The 26,805-nt window shown below is 38.7% G+C and overlaps 2 protein-coding genes and 1 long non-coding RNA gene across 4 annotated transcripts in view; 1 reads left to right on the top strand and 2 right to left on the bottom strand.

Annotated features, from left to right (window-relative positions):
- The window catches only part of LOC310899721 (uncharacterized protein), a 46,245-nt gene extending 43,848 nt beyond the window's left edge, over nucleotides 1–2,397 (bottom strand). For both annotated transcript variants that reach the window (XM_083836524.1, XM_083836525.1), the window contains exon 1: nucleotides 2,279–2,397. In XM_083836524.1, the coding sequence (XP_083692650.1) occupies nucleotides 2,279–2,386 (108 nt within the window). In that variant the 5' untranslated portion in view covers nucleotides 2,387–2,397. The remainder of the gene's footprint in view (nucleotides 1–2,278) is intronic.
- The window catches only part of LOC310899744 (uncharacterized protein), a 71,159-nt gene that overhangs the window by 12,774 nt on the left and 31,580 nt on the right, over nucleotides 1–26,805 (bottom strand). Inside the window, exons 4-7 of the mRNA XM_083836591.1 lie at nucleotides 26,733–26,795; nucleotides 23,189–23,314; nucleotides 19,966–20,109; nucleotides 15,968–16,114 (exon numbers count right to left, since the gene is read on the bottom strand). Of these exons, the coding sequence (XP_083692717.1) occupies nucleotides 20,002–20,109; nucleotides 23,189–23,314; nucleotides 26,733–26,795 (297 nt within the window). The 3' untranslated portion in view covers nucleotides 15,968–16,114; nucleotides 19,966–20,001. The remainder of the gene's footprint in view (nucleotides 1–15,967; nucleotides 16,115–19,965; nucleotides 20,110–23,188; nucleotides 23,315–26,732; nucleotides 26,796–26,805) is intronic.
- Nucleotides 3,379–10,592, top strand: LOC310899794. The gene is made up of 3 exons (XR_014584671.1): nucleotides 3,379–3,518; nucleotides 4,374–4,575; nucleotides 8,884–10,592. It is a non-coding gene; the product is annotated as an uncharacterized lncRNA (long non-coding RNA).

Raw genomic sequence — 26,805 nt, 5'->3', positions numbered from 1 at the left:
AATCAATTTACCTCTTTCAGGATGAAGTGTATACTCTTGACACAGAGAAGCATGTGTGTGCTTATATATAAATATATACACACACTGAATTATATACGCTGAATTCCATAAAGTGGTTTAAAAGAACATTTAACAAACCCTGCAAGTATAGATCTTCTACACTCTTTTCTTAAAATCCATGCTATATTAATGGTTTTATTGACAAACTGAACAATAACTTTGTGGTGTCATCCATTTTACACAAAATCACAGTAAACTTGACACTTGAACAATATTACTTTAGATTTGTAGAAATTCAGAATCATTGAAAAACTACACAGTTGTAAAACTCTGCTAAGTCTAAATCTAAATCTTAAATAGAAGTATCTAGAAAAGATACCAAAGCATGCAAGTGAAAACAAACATGAGGGAGATATAATTACAAGGGATAATGAGACTTTGGTTGTAATCTCTTGCATGTATCTGTATTATCAGCTGAATCTTTGGATAGGCCTGATCCAAGGTCTGCTAAATGTTAATGAGGGTATTTCTTTTGATTTGAATAAGTTCTGAACTTAATCCTAAACAAAATAATTTAGTTCAGTAAGTCAGTAAGTTGTAACATGAAGAATGGTGCATGAACACAAACCTACTGTGACAAGAAGTATTAGAAATAGTGCCTCATTATTCTTTATTTCTGATACAGCAAAAATAGCCTTTTTAGAAATATAGGCTCAGAAAAATAAATTTCTCAGCAGTCTGTTTCTTGGGTCCATGCACTTAAATATACTGTGATCAATATTTTCAGGTGAAGCAATTTGCTTCCTCTGTTTGGCATGTGCATAAAATTTGCAATGCAACTTTGACTTTCATTTTGGTTGCAGTCTGTTATTGCTAATGAAAAAAACAAACAAACAAAACAAACAAACAAACAAAAAAACCTTCCTAGCTTTTCTAATGTATCAGCTAGATAAATTGTTAACACTTAAGAACTTCCCAGGCAGTAATGAATGTCACAGTTTTCTGTGTTATCCCTGATAAAGTTTAGGATGTGGAAAGCAGTCTAATCCTCTTTCTATACTCTCCCATCTGTGCTTTAGAGCTACCATAGTAAATTACTACATACTACTACTTTAGATGCAATTTCATATTTTCAAAGCTGAGATAATTTTATTCTACACTGAATTTTTTAATCTTTGTGGAGAAAAAAAAAATAATAAAATGTTTAGAGAAGCCAGGTCAGATAAAACTGTTGAATTAAAGAGATGGATGGTAGTTTTCAGTAAAATAGACCTTTCATAAAGCTTGTTCAGAACACAGAGTTAAGCCAAACTAATCACTTTGTTTACAGAAAATCCACAACACAAAATGTTAAGATTTAACTCAATTGTAATCTTCCGTTAATTATAAGACATTTTTTATGCAGGAATAGTTGCTGACAAATATGGCTTGAGGCATTCTTTTATTTGTACCTTAAATATGCTATTGCCTATGCCTGATGTCTTTGAGGCAGCATTAATATTGCAGATTGAATTTACTTGGTGCAATTTTGCCATTAACCTGTTCAGTCACAGTTAGGGCTCATTTCTTTCTCTGTGAGGGAAGCTTAAGATTTGCATTAGATTTCTCCACATTTTATCAGATGCACTTTGCCTGTTCTGTAATTATTATGGGTAAAGGGCCTGATTTAGTATCTATTGCAGTAAATTCACTACTCACTTTGAGGGTGAGCATAAACAGCTGCTCCAGGGGCAGAAGTGAATGCAGAGAAAGAGACTGATTTAATAAATTGTTAATCTTGTATTTTTCTGCATCCATAATAGGAACCTACATTCAATAACACCACCGAAATCCCGTCAATCCAGTATCTTGCTCAGGTTACCATATGGTTGTGGAACAGCTGGTTGATGTTAAACCTTCACAAAATTGAGATTATACTTGCAGGAAACAGCAGACACTTTGAAGAATCTGTAGCCACGGTGTGCATCTACACATCTAAGGCAGATAGCCATAAATCATCAAAACGCTACCAGAGAAAGAATTCCTCTGTGACCCTTTGTTATTTTGAATTCAAAAATGACCTCTTAACCTGTCTTGTGTCATAGGGCTAGCGTGCAGAATGTAGCCCATCCTACCTGATGCCCTAAACCCAGCTAAACAAATGCTTGTCACCTCACAATGAGATTATGGCAATCCTGCACTTTCTCTGAGACTTTGTAATTACTTCTAAGACTTGTAAAGTCTTAGAAGTCTTCCTTCCTACGTCCTTTTTCAACCACCTTTGGAAACTCCGCATTACCTGTGTGCAGATGAGCTGCTTATTGGGAGCTAAAGCAGCGGCAGAAGTGCAGTCAGGCTGCAAAGCTGTGACTCCATGCTTTCTCCCCCAGTTGTTATATATATGCATGCCTCTGGAAAGCACTCTGCTCTACTGCACAGAGAAATGGTGCAAATTCCCAGTGGAACTTGCATAAGGAAGCAAAAGAAGGAGCTCTATAATGGCTCTATGGATTTTTCTCTAGGAGCAGATAACCTTGCTCCACTAAGGGTAGCCTGCTGATACCAAAACAGAGCTGCTTCACACTCTCTGCCAGTAAGAAACTTCTCCTGCTCATTTGAATTTCTCTAGGTCTTCATTGCTGCTGCTGGAATTGCAAAGGAACAGGCTCCTATCTTTAATGCCCTACCCACTTGCACCTGCTCCTCCAGAGCAGGGTGGGATGGGTGATGAGCAGAGGAAACCTCAGTGGGAGAACAGGGATTTGTGCTCACGAGCAGGAGAAGTTACACATGGGATAGAAGATAGCTTTGTAGCAGTAGAAAACTAGGCAGTGTGGCTAAATTATAATATTGTTGAAAGAATTGTAAAGTGACAAAAAATTGTAAAGTGACTCTTGTAAAGGTGGAAGTTTTGGAAAGTTTTTGAAAATAGAAAAATATCTAAATATAGAGCATTTATGTGGCCTTAAGTTTGCCCCTTGTGTACCTAGTGTCAATACTGACAGTGGTCCAAGGGATCACTTAGGAGACGCGGGTGGGGTGGGGGGAGCAGTCCAAACCCTGCCTCTGGGAGGGAAGGAAAGCGCACTTCAAAGCTGACGCCTCAAGAAACAAGAGAATGAATAACTGAGCCCAGGAAGGTGGGTGGAAAAGGATAATTGCTGGCAACAGCCTAGCTCTCTCCTTACTCCCTGGTGTGAATGCTCTCCCTCAGAACCATGATCAGAGCCTGCAGGGCTCACACACCCCCTGCAACAGTCAGCTCCCCAGGGACAGTCGCTCAGCTCCCTGTGCCCCCAGCTACCTCTGGAGAGCAGAAGGGGAAAAAAAGAAGGAGGAGGACCTTGCTACGCTTCTGCAGTTTAACCTGAATGTAGCTTCATAATGTCAAGCAATAGATGCTCCTACAGTACATGCCACATTGTAGAGTGTGGGGAAGTGTCAAAGCTTTCCAGCTAAGGTTGCCAGATCTTCTGATGACAGAAAATGAAGGAATCTTAAAAATATGCTCTTCCAGCTACCCCTACAATCAGGCACAGGTACGTTATAGAATGTTTAATATGTGCCTAAGTAAGCTGTCCTGACATCACTAGTCCTTTATTTAAGGCACTGATAGAAGAAGAACTAATTATTCATGAATATTCCAAGTGCTACTAGGACAAACAAAGCATGTAAAGAGACAGGTATGAACATTCTTAAAAATGTGATCCAAGTAAAAATAATTAATGTTTCCCAGTCCTGACCTTTGAATTTTTGTGGCTATGATACTATTTTTTGTGGTACTGCTTTGTGCAATAACAATATAGACACAGAAAACCAAGCAGGCTTTTGGAAAGGTTAGCTAAAAATTAGTCAGTTTTTATAGCTTGCTGATAAAAGAATTGGTATAGTAGAAATTAAGTTTAGGCCGTGGATAAAAATATAGAGCAAGACACATGGCTTTCTTAATGAAACAAAATTACTTAGCCTTTTAGTGAATTTGTATGTTACATTGGAAATCTTTGTAAACAGGGTAACTAGTGTATTTTGGAACTCAGTATTCACATAAACTACTAATGAAATAATTCTGGGATTTCTGAGAGGTTCAAAGTTACTGTTTGAATAACAGTATGACTCTGAAGACATCATGATATAGGAAGGATGTAAATAAAATACTAAACATATTTAAAATATTAAGTATTCAAACTGTATTCAAAATATATTCAAAGTACATTGTGGAGCACTAAGCCAATGGATGGAGCACAAGTAAACTGTGTGATTTAGGTATAAACACTGGGAATTTAGGAGTCTTCTTGATAGTAAACAATGTTTATTATTGATGTTCTTTAACTTCTATGTTGCTATGTCTACCACACAAATGTGTCATATTTCCAAATGTACAAATTTTTTAATAGCATTCATGGAACTGTTTAGAAGGAAGAGATGCATTCAATAACCATCAGAGATTTACCTGGCCTACCATTATCTGACAATCAACACCTCTTCACTGGAGCTTGGAATACAGACAACCAAAGATTCATTGTAAAACCAAAATGTATGACTTGAAAAGCTGGAAGAAAGAATGCTTAAATGCTTAACAATAGACTGAAATGATAGGTAAGAAGGTTTTGATAAAACTATGATTTATTTTTTTTTTTTTTTAAAGAAAAATTCATGCTTTCTCTCAAAATGCTTTCCAGGAAATACTTATTTTCTAATCAACTCTAATCATAAGTTACTAAGGGCACTAATCTTTTTTTTTTTCTCCCTCTGACAAGAAAAACAGCAATTAAACTACACAGATGTCACTTGTTCTCAGGAGTATGTCCAACTGTGTCAAAATAGTATTACCTGTAAAAGACAGTAAGCAGAATTTGAAAATATTAGTGTAACCATCCAAGGGCAGATTACGTTCAGGCTTATGCAGACATGAGAGTGATGAGGAGGGGATGTGAGTGTGTTTGGGCAGTGGGGAGCAGGTTGTAAAGGGCAGACGAGGATACAAGAGAGCTCCGTCATTCCCAGCCTTGAGTTCACTTGCAGTCAAAAGAGACAGTATGTTTTTCTCAGCTTTTTAGAAATATCAAAAGCTTTGAGAACAGGAGCCATCATTTCACCAAAGGGGACAGGGATTTGACCCTATTCACTCATGCACTGACCCACAGAGCTTGTTGCGTACATGCACTGTGTATGTATATTATACTTTATTAAGAAGACTCTGACAGAGGCTGCTAGAAGCCTTTTGGGACATTATACAGTGTAATGTTCTCTGAGTGACTACCTCTGCTCTTCGGAGATGAGGTGTCAGAGGTAGCTAACCCAGAAAGATCCAAGAAGTCTTTAGCATCTTCATGTTGGCTAACTGTGCTTTCCATATGTGACGTATAGACAGTCTATAAACTAAGTTGAATAACTGTGGTCAATCTGTGGCAACCTTAATTAAACTTTTACCGAGCAAATTTAGTTAACCATTCAAAGCATATTTGTGAGATTCTCCAACATGAGCAGCTTACCCTCTACCTTTGTGAAATTACTGTTAGTCATTCAGTAATGTCTGCATCATCCTATTTAAACCTTCCCCCGTGGTTTTAGAATTCTTTCTGCTTACTAATCCACCACAGGGGAGTGATATGTAAACATGAAAATATATTTTTATAGACTTTTCCTGTTTGTGATGGTAGGTTCTATCAAGCCATATTTATAGCCTCACCAAGAATTATTTATAATTCATTTGCCTCACATTCAATTGAATTAATTTAAAGGTATAATTCAATTTAACAAACACACAGCTCAGTGTATTGAGCAATGAGATGTACTGCAGCTGTTTCAGGCACCCTGCACTTCACCCCATCTTTCTGTTTTCAGCCAGACTCCTGGCTCGGTAGTATTTGTGTATATCAAACCAGGTACCATGCTAGAACAACAACATACCATAACAAGACAACAACGGCTTTTAACCTCCAAGCTATGTAACTTATCTAGATATCCAAAATTTATCTGAATTCTCCTTATCCATGTAGAGTACATCCTTTACTGTGCAGATCTCTATTACAAAATCCTGTTGATGTGAACTATTGCACTCTTGCTGCTAACTCTGCTGAAGTCCATTACAGACAACCCTTTCCTGTGATTTATGCCTCATTATAAAAATCAAATTTCTTGGTTGTCAAAAGTAAATTGACTGCAGCAAGCAGAAGGAACAAACTCTCTGACATACAGAGTCATCACACCAGCCTAAGGGTGTAACTTCAAATGTGATAGGATATGCTATAAATACAGAGCTTCAGAAAAGAGAGAAAAACTGATCAGATGGAGTAAAGAAAGTGCTGTCTTTCTCCTAACCTTAACCCTAACCACCAGCATGGGCTGAGACTTGGCCCACACCCACAAACCATAACCCAGATTTAAAAAAAAAAAAAAAAAAAACTGTTGGAAGAAATTGTTCTGCAGGATACTGCTCTTGCCAGCCCTTTTGCAGCCCCACTGCAGCTGAAGATCTAGATATGGTCACTTTCCTAACACTAAATCTAATCTTACCCGCAGTTTTAATCATAAGCTTAAAATGTATTATGCATTAAGACATAACCTGGGACCCCAAGCCATGGTTGAGATGAAAAAGTAATTTCAAGAGATATCTTTCTGTAGGCTGCCTCTTCCCTTGGCAGCCCAGATGCAGCATCAGTCCACCCAGAGCCAGAATTTGTCTCCCTCCTGACCCTTCACCAAATTATAATGTTAACTCTAATGGCCAACAGAGGCTCAGCTTCAGCCAAGAACATACAGCCATGGCCCAGAAGAAAAAGTTTTCTGGGGAGAAATACTTTGGCAATTTACCCCTTCCCTTAGCAACCTCTTTGCAGCCCTATTCCACTGGGGATATAGGCTTTGTCTCTCTCCTAACTTTAATCCTAATTCTATCACAAAGGATGAGCCTTACCAAGGATGCCAGCCATGACCCAGATGAGCAGTGTCAAGAGGAATATTTATCAGACTAATCCTTCCCTCAGCACTCTCTTTGCAAACACACCCCCAAGAAAATCTCTATACTTTGTCAGTCTCCTAATCCTAACTCAAAACTCAGATATCATTGTGGGCATACCCACCACTTCCCTTTCCAGCCACTTTGAAACAGAATGGCAAGAATCTGCCTCTCTTAAACTAAAACTAACCCCAACTTTTTAGCTTGGTATTGGCTCAGCACTAGCCCAGGACATTCAAATATGGTACAGATTAAAGAGTAGTCAGGGTAGAAACCTTTTGACAGCCAGTCCCATCCACTGGTACAGCCTTTGCAGATCCGCTCAAATGAATGCTCTAGGTTTTGTCTCTAAACCTGTATCTTAACCTTAAAGGTTACTATAACTACAACCTTACTGCTTGTCCTTTGTTGAATCCCCCATGCATGGCTAGATAAAAAAGTTGTCAGGAGATTAATACTCTTCCAGCCTACCTCTTTTGGTAGGCCCTTTACAGTCTGACTCCAGCAGGAGCCTTAGGCTTTTTCTCTCTCTTAACTCTAAATCTATCCCCAACTCAAAGGGTGGTCTGAAACTTACCCCTTGCTGTCAGGAGTAGCCCTAATGAAAAAAAAAAAAATAAAATAAAAAGCCCAAGGGAGAAATCTTTCTGTAGCCTACCACTTTTCTTGGCAAATTCTTTCCATTCCCAGTCCTACAGGAGATCTAGCCTTTTTTCCTCTCCTAATCCTCATCCCATCTATCTATAGCCCTATGCCTTGACCTTGGCTGAGCCTCAGGTGAGGATACCCAGGTATGGCCTAGATGAAAAGGTGGATGAATCTTTTTGTAGCCTGCTACTTGTTTGGCAGCTGCTTTGCAGCCCCACTTCAAAAGTAGGTCTAGCCTTTGACTCTTCCCTAACCTTAATGCTTCCTGTCGTAGAGGGTTCAGCCCTAGACCAGGACTCCCAGGCACCATCCATACAAAAGTGTAGATGGGGAAGAAGTCTTTCTATAGCCCACGACTTCCTTTGGGAACCCCTTTGCTGCCTGGTCCAATGGAATCTCTTGGGTTTCTCACTCTTCTGACCTTGACTTCAATACTAGGAGTGGCCTGAGCCTTACCCAAGGATCCTTAGTCATAGCTCAGGTAAAAAACTGTTCAGTAAAATAATCTTTCTGTAACCCACTACTTCTTTTGATAGACCTTTTGCAGCCTCACTTTAGCTGGAGCACTGGGCTTTGTCTCTCTCCTAATTTATCCTCTAAGCCCAGGCTTGGGCTCAGCCTCACATCAGGACCCTGCTTTCTACCTTTTATACCACACAATGCCATCAAAAATGTCACTGTGAAAAACAAAGAAAATTATGTGTAACTAGTGCAATTTCAGAGTAAGATTGTATTTTTGTTTTACATGTAAGTCACTGATTTATATAGCTAATTATTTGCTGAATTAAAATAAGAAGCACAGTCCATCTTCAACAGACCCTTCATTATATCTTTCTTCATGGATCTAATCAACTATTCCTCATCAGTGCTGAAACACTACTTATATTCCAAACCTCCTTCCAATCATCAGGAATTCTAGCAAAAGAAAAATTTTAAAATTAACAAGGGTATACTGTATATAACCTTTTAAAAGAAACCACTTTTAAAATAAAACACTTTTTAAAATTAAAAAACATACTTTTAAAATAAAACACAGGTTTTAGGTTTATTTTTTTTCCTTTAAAAAAAAAAGAGAGATAAACATAAATTTATTTTATTTGAAAATTTTCCAATGAAATTAATAATTGCATTGAGACAGTTTTTTTTACACACATGCATAAATATTACAGACTCTAGCTCTAGCATTTTTTCTCAGATTGTCTTCATTTTTCCTCAGCTACTTTGCAGCTATTTTTTTGGCTTATTTTACATGTATTGCTAGTTTTAAAATATATTTTCTTCTTCTGTTTGCTTTCAAGGTATGCAACTTAATTGTTTGAATGCACCAATACTGTCTATCCCTGACCCCTTGTTTGGTTACACTGGCTTCTGCAGCTGAAGTTATTATATAACCAGTTGCATTTCTTACTACCTTTGACTCCTCCATGCACATGACAAGAAGCTATTTACAGCAAGGTTACCAACGGACAGCTTTGGGGCTGAATCAGGAACACGGTATGAACTCACGCCTCCAGCTTTGTCGTGAAACACCTTAACGATCTTTTCAAAAGGCCACAGTTACATTAACTTTGCTAATTATTTTTAAAAGTATGTCCTTATTCTGCTTATATTAAAGAGTAGCAGATGATATATAGAAATTTACAAAAGAACTTTTTCTACGTTCTTGCTATATCTAGGAAGTCTGAGTGTATTTACTTTATCCACATCATGCTCCCTTTTCTCCATACCTCCTTTCTCTGTACACACACACACACACACACAATCACTTGCTAGATTCATTTTTTTTTTTTCTGTTACTCTTTGCCATTTACAATCCACCTTAAAACTTGGGAAAAAAATCATGTATTATAGTTACTGTTCTGTGTATTCTATACGAACAGAGCAACTGACATCATCAAAAGAGAAGAGCTGAATATGTCAAATGCATAACATCAACAAACTGAAGGTGTTTCTTTTGTTGACACGCCCCTTCAAACTTTAAAGCCAACTTTAAAGCTCTTAGCACAAATTCTGACTTTATACTACAGACAGAAATTAGCAATTATACAAGGCTTTCAACCAAAATGGCTTATTAGTGGTCCATACCCCATCCCTATCATATCCGAAGAATGCCATGGCCTTACAATGGCATGCTTTCTGAACCCTTTCCAGTTTCAGATATTTCCTATCTCTTTTAATACCTCATTGCTTTTGCATCAATTACAGCCTGACCTAAAGCCACACTGGCAGTGAAAGTGATATATAGTGGAATCCATTTAAATGAATTTCTGATGAAAGAATAAAACTGTTAAAAGAATAAATTTACTGCACAGATTTATACAAATCCTGTATATGCACTGAAATCCTCTTAAAGGAAAAACTGATGGAAGATTAAAATGTTAAATGAATTAAAACCCAGCATGCTAGTGAAATATAATGATTATTTGACCTACTAAATGAATAGCTCCAATAACCATATAATGGTAAGTATTCAAATATATGTCAATTTTAAATATGTAGTAAAAAATGTAAGGCAAACAATGATCAATGGGAGTATCTGTTAAGACAGTAAACTTATAAAACAGCAGTGAAATGTTCTTGAAAAGTCTTTGTTCACCCAGGCATGGAGCTAGCCAGTCCTTCATTTCTGTTCAGAAAGAGAATTTTAATGATTATTAAACGCTTTTAATCACATAGCATAAATGTAATTTTTGCTTTGCTCAATTTCAACATATCCAAATGTCTAAGAAAGCCTTTCTCTTCCCTTTCAGCTGAGCTCTCCACTTGTGGCAAATTGTTAGGAATCTGTTTTACAAAAGATATTGACCAATGTCTGCCATTAGGGCTGGCTGTATTCCATTTCATGGAAAGTATCTTTTAAAACTGTGCCAGCGAAACTGACAAAAAAGTGTTGTGAGCACTGTAACATTATTTAACATTTGTAATTTTAATGCACGTTCAAAGACATAGCAAATAGACACATTTTTGATATTACATCTAAGTATTAGCATTGCAATGCTAAACAAAAAAAAAAAACACAAAAACAAAAACCTGTTTTGTCTTTCACCATAAAAAGTGGTATTTAAAACAATAAAAATGATCCCACTTATATATATATATATGCTTTACCTGTACAACTTGGATTTGGCTAGCTCTTCAAATAACTGGGTTCAGGTTTAAATCCCAGATTAAACCACTAAAAATGTGAACTCTAAATCCCCTGAAATGAGTTTAAAACAATTTTATGCATCAGCTTCCTACCTGAGAAGAGTTGAGTTCATAATCAGTTTAGGTCATAGGTGAAATGAGTTTGTCAGTTGCAATCTAGTCTGTAATGAATTTATATCTTGATCACAAAAATTACTGTACTACCCAATTAAATATTGCCTGAAGCCACTGTTCATTAAAGATTGAGACCCAGTGATGGATATTGGAGACTGAAGCGCATTTTTGGTGTAAGAAGATCTATACAGTCCCTAGACAGTCCTGTCTTGGTAGCAAGATGCTCTGTTTGGAAATGGCATCCTTGCCTCTGTCAAGTCTTTATATTTTCACCATATCATGTTTATATGGCCTTACTAGTTTCAAAAATATCGTACCAAGAAATGTTAAAAACCTTGAGTCACAGCCTTCTTTACAGAATATGCTTGGTAGAAATTCAAGATTTCTTTTAGTGGCTAATTATGCAGCTGTGATTACTTTTGTGCCATTTAACTCAAAGCCTATATTGTTGAAAACAGAGTGTCTGTATAAGGCAAAGCCTTTATTAAAGGGTTCTGGCTAGCAGTGAAGCATGCTGAAAACTAGAACTTACCTATACAGAGGGAAAAGAGAATATATGTGAACTGAAGGCCACCAGAAGAATGCATATGATGCAAAAGCCCCTAAGGGAAGGTTAACTGTGAGTCCTTTGACTTTTCCCCTGACTCTCCTGTAAGATTCAGGAAAATACGGGGAAGGGAAACTTCTGACTGCCTGAATGACAAAAATCCAAAGAAAATGTCTTAGGTGATTTGACAGTGGAAAAGTTTAAATGTAGAGTTTCTTCTTGATTACATGGAAAATATCTCCCTTGTGTTCCATTCACACTGAGATGCGAGACTACAAAGAAATTTTTAATTTACCAAAACTCCATCTAGCATTATGTTCTGGTAATTGATACACAGTAACAACCATAAACAAGAAAGATGTAAATAACAATGCAAGCACTCCACATATTCCTAAAACTGTGTTCTACTGTACCTTAGACAACACAAACGTACATTGAAAATACAAGTGGGTGATAATAGGGAAAGACAGAAGATTAACTCCACAGAGACAAACATAGAGCACACATGAAATACACAGGTAGTCATCCTGGCTATTAACACGTTAAAAGGCACAAAGACTCTAGAGATTTCTAAGTTTCCACAGAGACATCTGGTACAACCAAGTGTTCAAATCTTACCCCACGACATCCCAATGTGGGGGAAAGAGAGGGTCAGCCCGCTGACAGATCCTGGAAGTCAGAAAGGTATCCTTCGTGATGGTATCTTCCCTAACATCCCCTTTCTCTTAAGCCAATTTACATTATCCGCTGATCTATTCTGTTTAGTGACCAGTGACAGGACCCGCAGGAATGGTGTCAAGCTGAGGCAGGGGAGGTTCAGGCTAGACATCAGGAAGAGGTTCTTCACTGAGAGGGTTGTTGCGCACTGGAACAGTCCCCCCAGGGAAGTAGTCACTGCACCAAACCTGTCAGAGTTTAAGAAGCATTTGAACTGTGCACTTAGTCACATGGTCTGAATTTCTGGGTAGACCTGTGTGGTGCCAGGAGTTGGACTTGATGATCCTTGTGGGTCCCTTCCAACTCAGGATATTCTATGATTCTATATTGTCTCAGGGGTTTTTAAATTAGAGATCTGATGAAGAGATGATCAGGTTTGAAATTCAGTACTCATACTAAAATGCAAGTCTGCCAGCCTATCTTATTGAGAAAGGTACAGTTCTTGAGAGCTGGCTGAAAACCAGCTCTTGTTGACAAGCTGTTGTAGATATCAACTGCTGAAAAGAACAGGAAATAGCTGGATAAGGAACAGGAAGTCTCCAAAACCAATTAGAATCATAACATACCCTCAGTTGGAAGGGACCCAAAAGGATCATTGAGTTAACTCCTGGATCCATACAGGACCACCGAAAAATAAAATCATCTGTCTGAGAGCATTGTCCAAACACTTCTTGAACTCCTTCGGGTTCGGTGCCATGACCACTTCCCTGGGCAGCCTGGTTCAGGGCCCAACCACACTCTCAGTGGAGAACCTTTTCCAAACATTCAGCCTGAACCTCTCATCTCAGTTCCATGCCATTCCCTCAGGTCCTGTCGCTGGTCACAAGAGAAAAGAGATCAGTGCCTCCACCTCTGCTCCCCCTTATAAGAAGTCTGTAGGCCATCATGAAGTCTCCTCCTCAGTCTCCTCTGCTCTTGGCTTAACAAAACAAGTGACCTCAGATGCTGCTCATTCATCTTCCCCTTTAGACCCTTCACCATCTTCATAGCCCTCCTTTGGACACCGTCTAATAGCTTCCTGTCCTTATTATACTGCAGCACCCAAAACTGCACACAGCACTCGAGGTGAGGCCACACCAGCACAGAGTAGAGCAGGACAGTCGTGTGCCCAGCTCTCTAATTCACCAAGATCTCTCTGCAAGGCCTTGACAGAATCAACAGCTCCTCCCATTTTAGTGTCATCCACAGACTTATTTAGCATACCTTCAAGTCCTACATCCAAGTCATTTATGAAAACATTGAAGATAACTGGCCCTAAAATGGAGCCCTGCAAAACCCCTACAGCGACTGGCTGTCAGCCTCATGTAACCAACCCCATTTGCCACAACCCTTTGAGCCTGACCCATCAGCCAATGGTTCACTCATCATGTTAGGTATTTGTCTAGCTGTATGCTGGACATTTTGTCCAGAAGGATTATGTGTGAAGCAGTATGGAAAGCTTTGCTGAAATCCAAAAAGACTATGTCTACCTTCTTCACCTGGTCAACTAGGTTGGTGGCCTTGTCATAAAAAGCGACTAAGTGTGTTAAGCAGGACCTTTCTGAACCCATTTTGGCATTGACCAATGACCGCATTGTCCTTCAAGTGTTTTTCAACAACTCCCAGAAGAATTTTCCCCATAATTTTATCAGGCACTGAAATGAAACTGACAGGCCTGTAATTACCAGGGTCTTCCTTCTTGCCCATCTTGAAAACTGGAATAACATTTGCCAACTTCCAGTCAACTGGGAGCTTTCTGGATTCCCAAGACCATTGAAAAATAATTGAGAGAGGTCTCGTGATGACATCAGCTGGCTCTCTGAGTACCCTGGGATGAATCCCATCGGGCCACATGCATCTAGCTGGAGCAGTAAATCCCGTACAAGTTTGGGGTTGGCTGGGAGTTTACCATTCATGCAGTCACAGTCCTCCAAGTCAGGGCACCTACATTCCCAGGGCCCATTATTGGTGTTGAAGACAGAGGCAAAGAAAGCCTTAAAAATCTGCTTTTTCTATGTCCCTGTTTGTGACATGATCATCTTTAATTAATGCACTAATGTTAATTTTGGTCCTCTTTTTGCTGTTAACTTATTTTAAAAACCCTTTTTATTGTCCTCCACAGTACTGGCCAACTTCAACTCTAATTGAACTTTGGCTGCACAATTTTTTTCCCTACAATGGCAAACAGTATCTTTGTTGTCCTCCCTTGTCGCCCAACCTTGCTTTCAGTGACCATACACTTTCTTTTTCTGCCTAAGTTCTAAAAGAATATCCCTGCTTAGTCAAGCTGACCTTCTACCCTGCATGCTTGGCTTCTGATATTTTGGATTTGCTTGCTCCTGGGCTCTTAAGAGGTGGTACTTAAAAAGTCACCAGCACTGATGGACACCAATGTCTTCAAAAGCAGTTTCCTAGGAGACTTTACTAATTAGTTCCCTGGACAGCCTGAACTCTGCTTTCCCCAAATCCAGGGCTGAAGTTTTGTTGGCAGTTTTCCTCCTATCACCAAAGACTTTACACTCAACTACTTCATGGTCACTATGGCCAAGATGGCCACTGATCACCACTTCACCCAGTAGACCCTCTCTGTTCACAAGAAACTGATCTAGGAGGGTGCCTTTCCTAGTCAGTTCTCTTAGTACCTGCACCAAGAAGTTATCAACAAGGTGTTTTAGGAATCTCCTGAACCTGTTCATATCAGCTGTGTGGTATTCCCAGTTCAAATCTGGCAAGTTAAAGTCACCCATAAGGACAAGGCCAGCTAATCCAGAGGCCTCTCTTAGTTTCTTAAAGAATATTTCACCAGTTTCATCATCCTGGCTGGGTGGTCTATAGGAGACTCCTACAACAACATCCCCTTTATTTGCTTGTCTTTTAATCCTTACCCAGAGGCTCTCAACTGTGTCATCGCCAACTGTAAGCTCCATACAGTTCAGGCCCTCCATTACATACAGTTCAACCCCCCACCACACCTGCCCTGCCTATCCCTTCTGAAGAGCCTATAACCCTCAATCATAACACTCCAGTCACAGGATTTCTCCCACCAGGTTTCACTTATGCCAATGATATCATAGCTCTGGGACTGAGCCAAGGCTTCTAGCTCCTCCTGCTTGTTCCTCATGATGCATGAATTGGTGTAGAAATATTTAAAACGTGCCTCATTTTATCCAGCACCTTGTGGAGATGAATGAAGGATCGCACTAGCATGCAGTCCCTCAGTGTGGCATGCCACCCCATAGCTTATCACTGGCAGGCCTGGTTTTATCCCTTTCCCCCTTCAAATCTAGCGTAAAGTTCTATTGATCAGCCCTGCTAATTCTGTGCAGAAATCGTTTTCCTCCTCTGAGAAAGGTGCAATCCATCAGATGCCAGCAGTCCTGGTGTTGTGTAGACCATCCCATCATCAAGAAAAAAATTAGGAGTCAGAAAGCCTCAGGTGAGAAATTAAAGGTTTTACAGAAGCCTGTTTTGGTGATAGTTTTAATGGACCACATAGAATGTGAAGTTTTTCTTGAAAAGAATTTTTCTTTAATGACAAACTAGGTGAAGTGTGGAATACATTCCAAGAAGCCATTCAAAGCAAGGATGGGGAGGATGCCAAATATATATGCAACACCTTTTGAGAGATACACAAATGTTGTTAGCTTTATGGGACATCAGTAAAATGTTAACATGAGGAAGCACTTGACTGTTCAGTTGTCACATATAAGTAACAGTTTGCATAATGCAATATTTGCAGTAAAATCTTTGGCCATGCTCCAGAGAAACCTGCATTTCCATTCTTGTCTCTTGGGACTCCTCTTCTCCCCAAAGACTCCTCCTTTTTAACTGTCAGCCCACATCTCTTTCTAGTAGTATTAAGAGGAGAGTAAGCTCACCATCTCTGACTGTCCTGCTGGTATTTCAACACTCAGATCGGGTATCAGCAACCTGTCCTTTCTCTGCCAAACTCTTCTGTTGAATCTTTCTTGTCTCAGTCATAAAGAAGACCGAATCAACACAAGGAGGACTGAAACGTCTTTTAGCTACAGGAAAAGAAATAACTGAATCAGGATCTGAAGCTATGAGTGGTGCTTAGTGAGTTAATCTGTTTTAATCCAAGAAAATAAAAGTCAAACCGTGCTCATTAAGAGGACTTGAATTTTTAATTATTTTTAAAACAACCTAGGGAACATCTGACCTCCCTGCCAATAATTTCTCTGCAGTATTTATAAGCATTTTTGAAGGTGCTGATTACAGTAGTGAATGTCAACAGGATTCTGTATACTATTAATGTTATTACAGGACTGAATGTCAATAGGATTCTGTCTACTATTAACGTTATTACTATTGCTGTAGCACTCTGAAGCTGTAATTATGGAGCAAGGCCTGCCTCTTCTATGTGCTGCACAGATCCAGTGTAAATGACAGTCATTGTCACAAGAACAGTATGAGAAACATTAATACTTAACACAGATCTACATAAGGAAAAATGTAGAATAGCGCTGGTCAGCATGAAAGAGTGCAGTTAAGTCACCAGTGCCTTTATTGAAAAGGAGAATTTTAAGGAAGATTTGAAGCATGATAAAAAATTATTTTTTCAGATATATGATCAGGATCATTGCCCAAGGATGAGGACCATCTTGAGAAAGATTTGAAAATGTAATTAGTGCTCAAAGGAGGCTGGACACTTCTGCTGCCTAGAAATAAACATGGGCATCTCAGTAACAATCAAGGTGAAGATGAGCAGCTTATATTTGATGTAATACAGACAGGAAAACCAGAAGAAGACAACAAATAGAAAGGTGATAATACTTTAGCTGTATGTTATGACAAGAATTTAGTGTCATATCAACATGTTAGGCCTGAAATGGAAAGATAGCTATTAGAAAAAATGGTATTTGCATTTGCTTGTAAACTTGAGGGTATAGAGAGTGGAAGGAAAGACAGCAAGCTCTCTTTTTCATTGCACCCTCCAGATAATCAGAGAATTCACATTGTGATGAGATGTGTAAAGACTCATACAGAATCCCAGGAGTATACAGAACCAAGGAACCTTGGACAATTTCAGTAAAAATAGATCGTTGTCAAAAGTGGTTGATATGTCAAGAAGAATGAAAGCTGAGCAACAGTTCTGGACTTTGCTGAGAGAAAAGGTGTTAGTAAATTTGATGGGAGAGGTCTGATAAAGCAAAAAGGGACAAAAAGTGATGGTGTAACTGGGAAATGGACCTTCAACATTCTAAAGAGTACATTCAATTAAACAGGAATGAAAAGGAGAAAGAAAACTGAGTATGTACTTGTACAGGCACATGAAGAACAAGGACAGAGTAAAGAAGGGAATATATACAGATGCAAGGCAGACTGAGCACAGAATAGAATGGTATTGATGCAATGCAGGTAATTAGAGAAGGAAGACTGAAGAACTTGCACCTGAATCAGAGAAGAAGATGACAATAAAAAAACTGAAAGGCAGCCAGCAGTAGGGCAAATGGACACTTCATGGGAGAAAGGCACATACAGTTTTCACTGGAAAAAAATGCTGCCAGTTTGTGCAGAGGTGTCAAGAGCAGGGGTGTAGAAGGTTTAAAACAGGGAGCCAAGGTGAGAAAAATGTGACTGAGGTAGTAGGCATGGGGTACAGTTGAGATGGAAGAGAAAAACTGCTTAGTCAGAAAGACTATAGGAAAGAAATTATTTTGCAGTAGGGGAAGACAGGTGTGGAGCAGTGGCTTTCATTGAAATGCTGCAGTGTATATGTATAAGTTCAAAAATGTGAATGCTGAAAGTGATTCAGAGTTGCAGCATGGTGGGGCAGACCCTGCAATTAGAGAAGACATTGGTAGAACTTACAGTAGAAAAATGGAAAGAAAACAACATGTAAGTGTACATGCTAAAAATAATAAAAATAAAAAATAATTTTAAAAAGCCTGAGAATAGATGATAGGTTATTAGAAATTATGGGGGAAAAGATCACGTAAGAAGGCCTGTAGGTGACACTGACCTCAGTATCTTGAGAATAAATACCTTCTTACAATGTGTTCTCTACTTCTGTATTTCAATTCTGTTGATGAAGAACAGGAATGCATAATGATTAAATTATTTGTGTGATGCCACACAAATTACAGTCAAACACTGACCCCAACACTCTTGAATCCCAGGTCAAGCAGTTCACGAGCTAATTGCTGTCTGTTGGCTGGTATGAACAGAGGCCTCATATCCCCCTACTCTCTGCACAGCATCTATTTCTTTTCTCAATAGAGGTCTATTAAGAGAAGGGTGTCCTAATTAAGATGCTACTCAAGATATAGAGTAGAATAGACAAAATACTTCCCCATTTTCTATATTCCCTATGAACTTAGAAATGGTAAGAGCAAAGGCATACCCAGAAACGGCTCATTTTTTTAATCTGTAGAAAGGTGGGCAGAGAGGAAAGCAAACTATGCCCCATCACATCATAGACTTTAATGCTTCCCATAGAATCATAGAATCACTTAGGTTAAAAACCTTAGACCTCTAAGATCATCAAGTCAAATTATTAACCTAGCACTGCCAAATCTACCATTAAACAATGTCCCTAACCAGCACAGCTACACATCTTTGAATACTTCCAGGGATGATAACTCAGCTACTTCCCTGGGCAGCCTGTTCCAATGCTGCACAACCCTTTCAGTGAAGAAATTTTTCCTAATATCCAACCTAAACCTCCCCTGGCATAAATGAGGCCACTTCCTCTTGTCCTATTGCTTGTTACTTGGGAGAAGAGACCGATCTACACCCTACCAGAACTTTCTTTGAGGTAGTTGTAGAGAGCAGTAAGATCTCCCCTGAGCCTCCTTTTCTCTAGGCTAAATAACCCCAGTTCCCTCAGCCGCTCCTCATAAGACTTGGTCTCTAGACCCTTCAGCAGCTTTGTTACCTTTCTTTGGACACACTCCAGCACCTCAATGTCCTTCTTGTAGCGAGGGGCCCCAAACTGAACACAGTATTTGACAGACACAGTATGGGGCCCCACACTGACCCAGTATGGTGCGGCCTCACCAGAGCCAAGTACAGAGGGACAATCACTTCCCTAGCCCTGCTGGCCACACTATTTCTGATGCATGCCAGGATGCTGTTGGCCTTCTTGGCCACCTGAGCACACAGCTGGCTCATATTCAACTGACAATCCACCAAAACCCCCAGATCCCTTTCCACCAAGCAGCTTTCCAGCCACTCTTCCCCCAGCCTGTAGTAAATGTTGAATGGGGTTGTTGTGCCCCAAGTGCAGGACCAAGCATGTAGCCTTATTGAACCTCATACAGTTAAACGGCATAAACAAAGGGTAAGAATTCACTACTCATGAATTATCTACCTATGCCAACAGGCACAATTTAGGCACAATATACAACACCATGCAAGAGAATAAATTCTTATGACACATCGAGTCTAGAATCCAGGGCAGCCTGCTAGTGATATTGAGGCAATACATTGCATGCATACTGATTTCTATGCCATTGCTCTTTGTTTTGAAAAAGATCTATATGCAGTTCCACTGGGAACATAGGTGTCATATCCAAATAAATAAGGAAATCTAGAAACTAGTTTGTTAACAGTTTGTTATGTAACTAGGGAGAGACACCTTCTATGGTTTGGGGTTTCAAGTTCTGTTCTTAAAACATAAGTTAGGGAAAACTTTTATTTTATTTTATTTTATTTTTAGTCCCTTCAGATTTTGGAGATTTAAAATATGTCCTCATCTAATTTTAAAGATTCTGACTGTGTACCCTATGGAGTCATTTTGCATATTATTTTGATCTATTGATAATTTGCTGAACATTTAGAAACAACATAATTCACTAGCTTTTTTTATTTGAAGGATCTTTGATTGTGAATGTAGATTGTGAATGTCACACACCCTCTAGTCTCTATGGAGAACTGCAAGATCTTCCCTTCAGAAATCTTGTATAGTTACTTTTAAGTATATTGAAGAACATAAGACATTGCTTCTCAAGATCAGGGTGATGGGTGCAGTCTTTCCTGGATGTTTGTAGTTCACCTGCTGATAGAATAAAAGGGATCAATAGACTTCCTATCTGTTCAGTTATGGATGACACTATAGCATGAAATGTCTCATACTAGCATACTGTTAAAATAAAAATGTTTTGTACTATTTTATCCTATTTCTAACCATACAAAACAGTCTGACCACTTCTGATCGTTAATAATGTTTTGCAGCTTTCCACAGCATTAGAGCATTTCATCAAAATGTCCTTTGAGAATTCCAACTAATGTAATTGTATATCACCTAACTACATCCTTATTTCACCAGCTGTGGGGTTCTATCTCACGTCATATTCCAAGTTACCATGTAATTATACTGAGTATTGCTCAATAGTAGCAGCTGCTAGCTTCCAAAGTAAAGGAGTTTCTGTGTTGGAAGGAGCAAACGCATATAGATACACATCAAATAACAGCAATGATAAAGCACCTGTTGGAATATAAATACAGTAGTGAATCTGAATAATTTGTCTGCTTAATGTTCAAAGAAAAATGTCTCTAAAAACACAAATGAAGGATGCTTAGAATGACCATGCAGAGCAAGTACTTTGAGACCTTTGGGTCTAAGATATACAAATGTTGAAGTTTTCATGTTTTTTCTTATGTTTTCTTTGTTTGTGGAGTTTTTGAATAAACTGCTTTTATATTAATTTTAGATATATTTTCCAGTGCTAGGCTATCCCAGGCATTGGGAATGAGTCCTGCTGAAGAAAGACGGAAAGAAATTGTTGGGTACTTAGGTTTGTGAAGATACTGTTCTTTTCACAATTAAAAGATAAAGAACTTGGTTTTCAATCAATATTATGTTATCATGATGAAACAACTCACCCTTATCTTACACTTAAGTCAGGCCTAACAGCCCCAGAGTAACTGTAGCAAAAACAAAAAACCAAACCAAACCAAACCAAACCAAACAAAAAAAAAAAACCATGGGGAATGAACAGCCGAGAAGAGGCATGGCAACTGTTCCAAAGTAATGGTACAAATGCGTCATGATTTGATAAGTGATAAGACGAGTGGAAACAGCCTTAACTTGAACCAGAGGAGATTTAGGTTGGATATTAGAAGAAATTTCTTTGCTGAAAGTGTTGTGCAGTATTGGAATAGGCTGCCCAAATAAGTGGTTGAGTCACCATCCCTGGAATTCTTCAAGAAACATGTAGATTTGACACTTAGTAGCACGCTTTAGTGGTGGACTTCAGTATTAAGTTAAAGTTGGACTAGATGATCTTAGAGGACTTTTCCAACCTGAATAATTCTATGATTCTATGATGCAGTGCTTGAATAAACTTCTTTCCTAGCATTTTTGCATCATCAATTATTAAACTGAATATTCTGTACATCATGAGTACTTTGGCAGACAGCCCATTTTGTTCATTTTTATACCAATTTTGTACAAACAACATATATAAATCTCAATTTTAGAATAGCTCATTAATCTTCACTTGGCTGAAGATCTTCAAATCTTCACTTTGACCAAGCTGGCTTGTCAAAGCACACTCAGTAGCTGTATCATTTGTGTTATGACATCATCCCAAATTGTGAAGATAAAAGCAATAAGAATTCAAATAAAGGTGTTATAAATCTTACGTTTATATATTTGACCAGTAATCTTGCACCGTTAAAATGCCTGGGTCACCACTTTCCAGAGATGCCCATGTTTCTGTTCCTGGTCAACATTGGAACACATTCCAGTGCCTACTCATGTGGTGTTTTCCCTGCTGACATAATCAGCTAGATAGGAGAGAAATATAAAAGCTATAATGGGACACAGTGTTTTCCATGTGGCAGTAGGGCCCATAAACATATGTTACAAATTAAACAGTTTTAAACTAGCCTTTTTTCACTCAAAGAAACCTCCAGTGTTTCTATTATACCCTCTTGATTTAGTTGTTTTCATTCAAAGGGCAGGTTCTGACCTGTTGTGACCAGAGGCTGCAGTGCTGTTAACAAACTGCATGCATTTTTTTAAAAATGCTCTGATTCTGGGAACCTGTATCAAATTTATGACAGCTATGTGGTTTACCTGTCAGTTACCTCTGTGTGAAAACCAGCCCCAGACTTTTTAAGTGGCTCAGTTCTATATGTTAAAGTAAGATTGAAAACTAGCAATGACACAATTCTTTCTGTGCCTTTGAATTGACTGTTGATTTTGGTAAATAGCACTGACTGCAGTGAAGGAGGTTTTGGGACTAAAAACTGGTTATTGAGAACCATCTCCCTTACAGAGATAAGAACATTCATCTGCCCCCCTTGGCTTTATTAATGCTTCACTGAACCCAGCTTCCAGGGCCCTCTTTTCTTAGAAAGCTTTTGTCTATAAGGACCCGCCATTTTCCAAGTGGGACTGTATCTGTTTCTATGAAAACTCAAAGGCAGGTGTAGCTTATAGTTATTAAATACTAATTTTTTGATATGCAATCATTATGGTAATAAATAATAATAATAATAATAATCACTAATACCTGTGAAGTCAGTGGATGGAGGGAAATAGGACAATTCCTAATAGATCTACACACTCATTAAAAAGTCTTCCTGTACTCTCCTTGCAGGTGAGTTAAAGTATGAATTATTTACAGGAACAATCTTACAAATAATTTAAAATAAGGAACAACTGAGAAAACTGTGACCTCTTCCACACAAAATTCATGAAGAAATGTACAGAAAAAGAAACTTTAATCACTTATGTTATTCGTGAGTAATTTTACAGCTTTCCTCTTTGTCCACCCCACTGCCATTGGGAGACATCATAATCACAGCCAAGTTTTTCCCATTTAATATTTTTATCTCCTATGTTCTTCCTTGTCAGACTTGAAACTAGTACAAATAGCTATCTCTGACTTCAGTGAAGGAATGTCCTTAGACAGTGTAAATCACATATCTCCAGGTCTATTTCTCTTTTCTCTCCCCCTACCTAAGTAAATAATTTGCTAACTCACATGCACAATTCACCTAAATTATGCACCAGAGTGAGCAAAGGCAACATGATTAGACTCTGAGGATCAGACTTCTGATGTGACTTTAGTTGCAGACTTTTTCTTTCAAAAAAATAAAAAGTGTAAGGAAAATGAGATACATACTGCATAAGCATATCCTAAGCAGCCATAAACATCCATTTGCTCTTCCCTTTTCTCCTTTTGCTCTTTATCCAGCTCTCCTGACTGACAGCAGCTGTACTTGTGGAAGCATTTAAGTTCACCGAGAACCTAGAAGAAAAGAGATCCTTTGAGTCTTACGGATTTAATATGAGGTTTTGAGCTCTGTGGAAATCTCAGTAAGCCCAAACTGTGGTATACTCTAGAGATCATGACTCATCTCACTCTCTCTATCTCTGGACAGGTAAATGCATGTAAGGTAGTCACTCCTAGCATCAGTACTCCTTGCAGGATTTCCCTTCACTTCCTAGAGAATGGAATGCAGCACACAACATTTGCAAAATGAGTCCCCTTTCCCATCATGCCTATTGTCACCGTATCTGCCAGCATATCTCATTCAGGCATTTAGCACTCCTTGCTACTGTGACCCTAAGGAGTATATAGAAGGCTAGGTTCAGAACTGTAAAATGCTGCCAGATGGCCGCAGGTGAGCTCAAGTTGTATTTCACCTGCAACATTTAATTCCATCCTCCTCATTTAAGATGCAAAAAAACTCCTAATAAACAACACTATGAGATACAAAACTTTTATCTATTTCTTCTGGGAGAATTATCCATCACTTGTAGTCTCTGAAAAGAAGCCTGTCCTACGAACCTGTAGGCACAAAGAAACCACAAGTACCAGAGGATTAGATATTCATGCTCATAAATGACAAGGCCAGAAAGAAGACACTACACTAAGGAAGCAATCCCCTACTTAGGTCTAATAACTATCCATGGTCATTAAGCATATTAATGCATTTGCTTAAAGTGTCTGAAAGGCACTAAAACATCAAGAGTCCGTGAGCCCACTGTCCATAGGTCTTGTAGCAGTTACTGAAACCTACTTCACAAAGTTGTGCCTTTTTTTTTTCTCCCCTCCAGCATTACCTTTGGTGACATTGCTAAGGGAAGGGAATCACTGGATTAACTGGTTAAACAACCAGAAGCTACTTGGAGAAACTGAAATACAAAGCTGAACTCAAGACCCAGAGTTGCAGGTGAAGACCTCTTTGAGACAGGGCAGCTCTAAGATATCTTGAAGCTATGCTGAGTTGTTTCATGTCAGTGCATCTTACAGCTATTTTAAATTGGAGTCTGCCAAAACCTCCAAGGGGCCATTATGACAGTTAGAGATTACCACTGAATAAAGATTTCTGGTATGTTCCCTTTGTAATACTTGCTGCAGGGTTGCAGGATGAAAATTAAGGACACTATCTCCTTAAAGCTCTTCCACATTTTCTGACTTTTCAGATAATCTTTCTCTTCTCCAACTCCCTTTATCATTTTATCTCATTTCCCCTGGCTCCTTCCACTGGCCTCACCCCTAGTTTGTTCTATAATCTGCATGCTTCCCTTCTCTTCCTGCCCTCGGCTGCTCCTTTTCTCACTGAAAGCCCTCTCCAGGTTTAAAATTCAGCTTTTCCAGGTATGCTTTAGGCCACTGTCAGCTTTATTCACACTCAAGGCTCATCTTTCTCCCTATTCCATGTCTTCCTCCCCACCCCCATCAGCCACCAGGAACTGCTATAAATTTTCACATGTATTTTCTTCCTTCAGGAGCTTCTTCAACATATCAGCTACAGTTTCTTTCACTTTATCCCTATTATTTTTGATAACCCATATTCACTCTTCTCCACCTCTTTTCTTCTGTAGTGATCTTTGAAATTATCATTTGACTTGAAACACTCCTTACAGCCCAGTTGTCTCCTGCAATTCCAGTTTTCTTTAGTGGATGAGTTGGTGTTGGTACAGTCTAGTTTAAACCTTTATTTTATCTGTACCATATATGTGTCAGTGGCCTCAATTCTATTCAACAGCAATGGTTTCCAATGACAGTTAATATTCTGAAGCATGCACTGTATTTACACCTGTCTTCTAATGTAATATATCAGCTCTCTAACCAAGTATGTTTTCACACACCTTTGACATCGGAGAAACTGTCCCTCATTCCTTGTTCCATGCTCTGAAAGTATTCTTTCTACCTCACTCTAGTTTAACTTTCTGTTTCAATATAGCTATTCTGGGAGAAAGTTATCCCCCAAAACACACTGAATCAAACATATCACGCCAGAAAAACAAACAAACAAACAAACAAACAAACAAGCAGAAAAATCCCTGCTCAATTAGATACAATACTACTACTACTACTACTACTAATAATAATAATAGAAACACAAACACATCACTAAGTGACAAAAAATACCCAAGGAATTGTGTGCACTCAACTTGTCTTAACCCCTTCTGAAGCCCTCTCTCATTCACAGTCGCAAAATACCTTCAACACTTTCCCCAAGATTAACAGAACACTGCAGTAATGTTTTCTGTCCTTCTTTCAGTGGATTTATTCTGTCAACGATTGTTCTCTGCTCAGACTAAAAGCTTCTTCTCTGTTCAGCTCACACGGGGCTGAACCCTGCAGTACTAGTCCCACTGAAGCTGGTGGGGGTGCTGACTCTGCAAGAACCAGATGTTGCCCGTTGAACAATCACGTTAGACTGAATGAACCCCCAGAAGTTGTGTGTTCAGATAAACATTCACATCTGAAGGTTCTTAATCAAAACAGGAGACCCACTAAAACAACCTTCCCCACTACCTCCCAACAATGCCCTCATCTACCTCTTCAAATAAATAAATATGCCCACTTAAAAAAAAAAAAAAGAGATAGAGATAAGATTTCAACTGTTTAATGTCTTTCTCTAACACCTAGTGAGTTATCCGCAAAGGAGTTCTTTTTCTCACTCAGTGACTTTTTAAGGATGAACACTTCTATTTTACGGTAAATAGCCCCAAATCTGACTTTATTAGAAATGTGTAGTGCTGTCTCTTTCAAAAGGCAAGGCACTTGCTTATTAAATCCTCCCTTCTTTTTCTCCTTTTAACAGAAATTGCTTAATGCAAGAAAACACAAAGAGAAACAGTTTCAAATTAATCAACAAAAGATTGAAGCATTAAATCTTTCCCAACTGCATGTCATTTGACTTTTAAGCATAGAGGCCAGCTGTTTTTATCTGCTGTGGAAATACATGCAAATATTTCTAGTGGAAACTCACTTTCTGAAATTTTAATAAACCAATGTATGGTAGAGATATGGGGAAGTAGAGCTCCTAGTAATATTTAGGAGACTGCAGTACCCACAGCATTTAGAATTGTAGCTATTGGAGTGGTATCTCATTGCTGTCTAGATGCTGCCTTATTGAGACCTAGTTTCTTACTTATCTTCCACATTTTTCTTTCCAGACGGTGCAGATACATTGTATGAGAAAATGATGGGGAAGACTTGTTCTCCTAGTGAAATCACAAAAGACTTAGTGTCTCATTTTATCAAGAATTTAAGATACACAATCAAATTTGATGTTAAAATCAAAGAGAGGCTTCTAATTTTAAAATGTCCTTTCTGGTGAAAAATAGCTTGAAATATGTAAAACCCCAGATAGTCAGAAAATGCTTCAAAGACACTTGAACTAAATCCTGGTGATAACGTAACTTACTGGTAGATAAGGGTGCCATTCGCATTTTTTTCCTTGTTCTAATAGGAGATGAAAACCATCAACCTGGAAGAAG

The sequence above is a fragment of the Anser anser genome (genome assembly GCF_964211835.1).
Source record: "Anser anser genome assembly, chromosome: 1".
Lineage (NCBI taxonomy): Eukaryota > Metazoa > Chordata > Aves > Anseriformes > Anatidae > Anser > Anser anser.
Note: the sequence above shows the minus strand (reverse complement) of the source record. Positions and strands in the feature narration are given on the sequence as shown.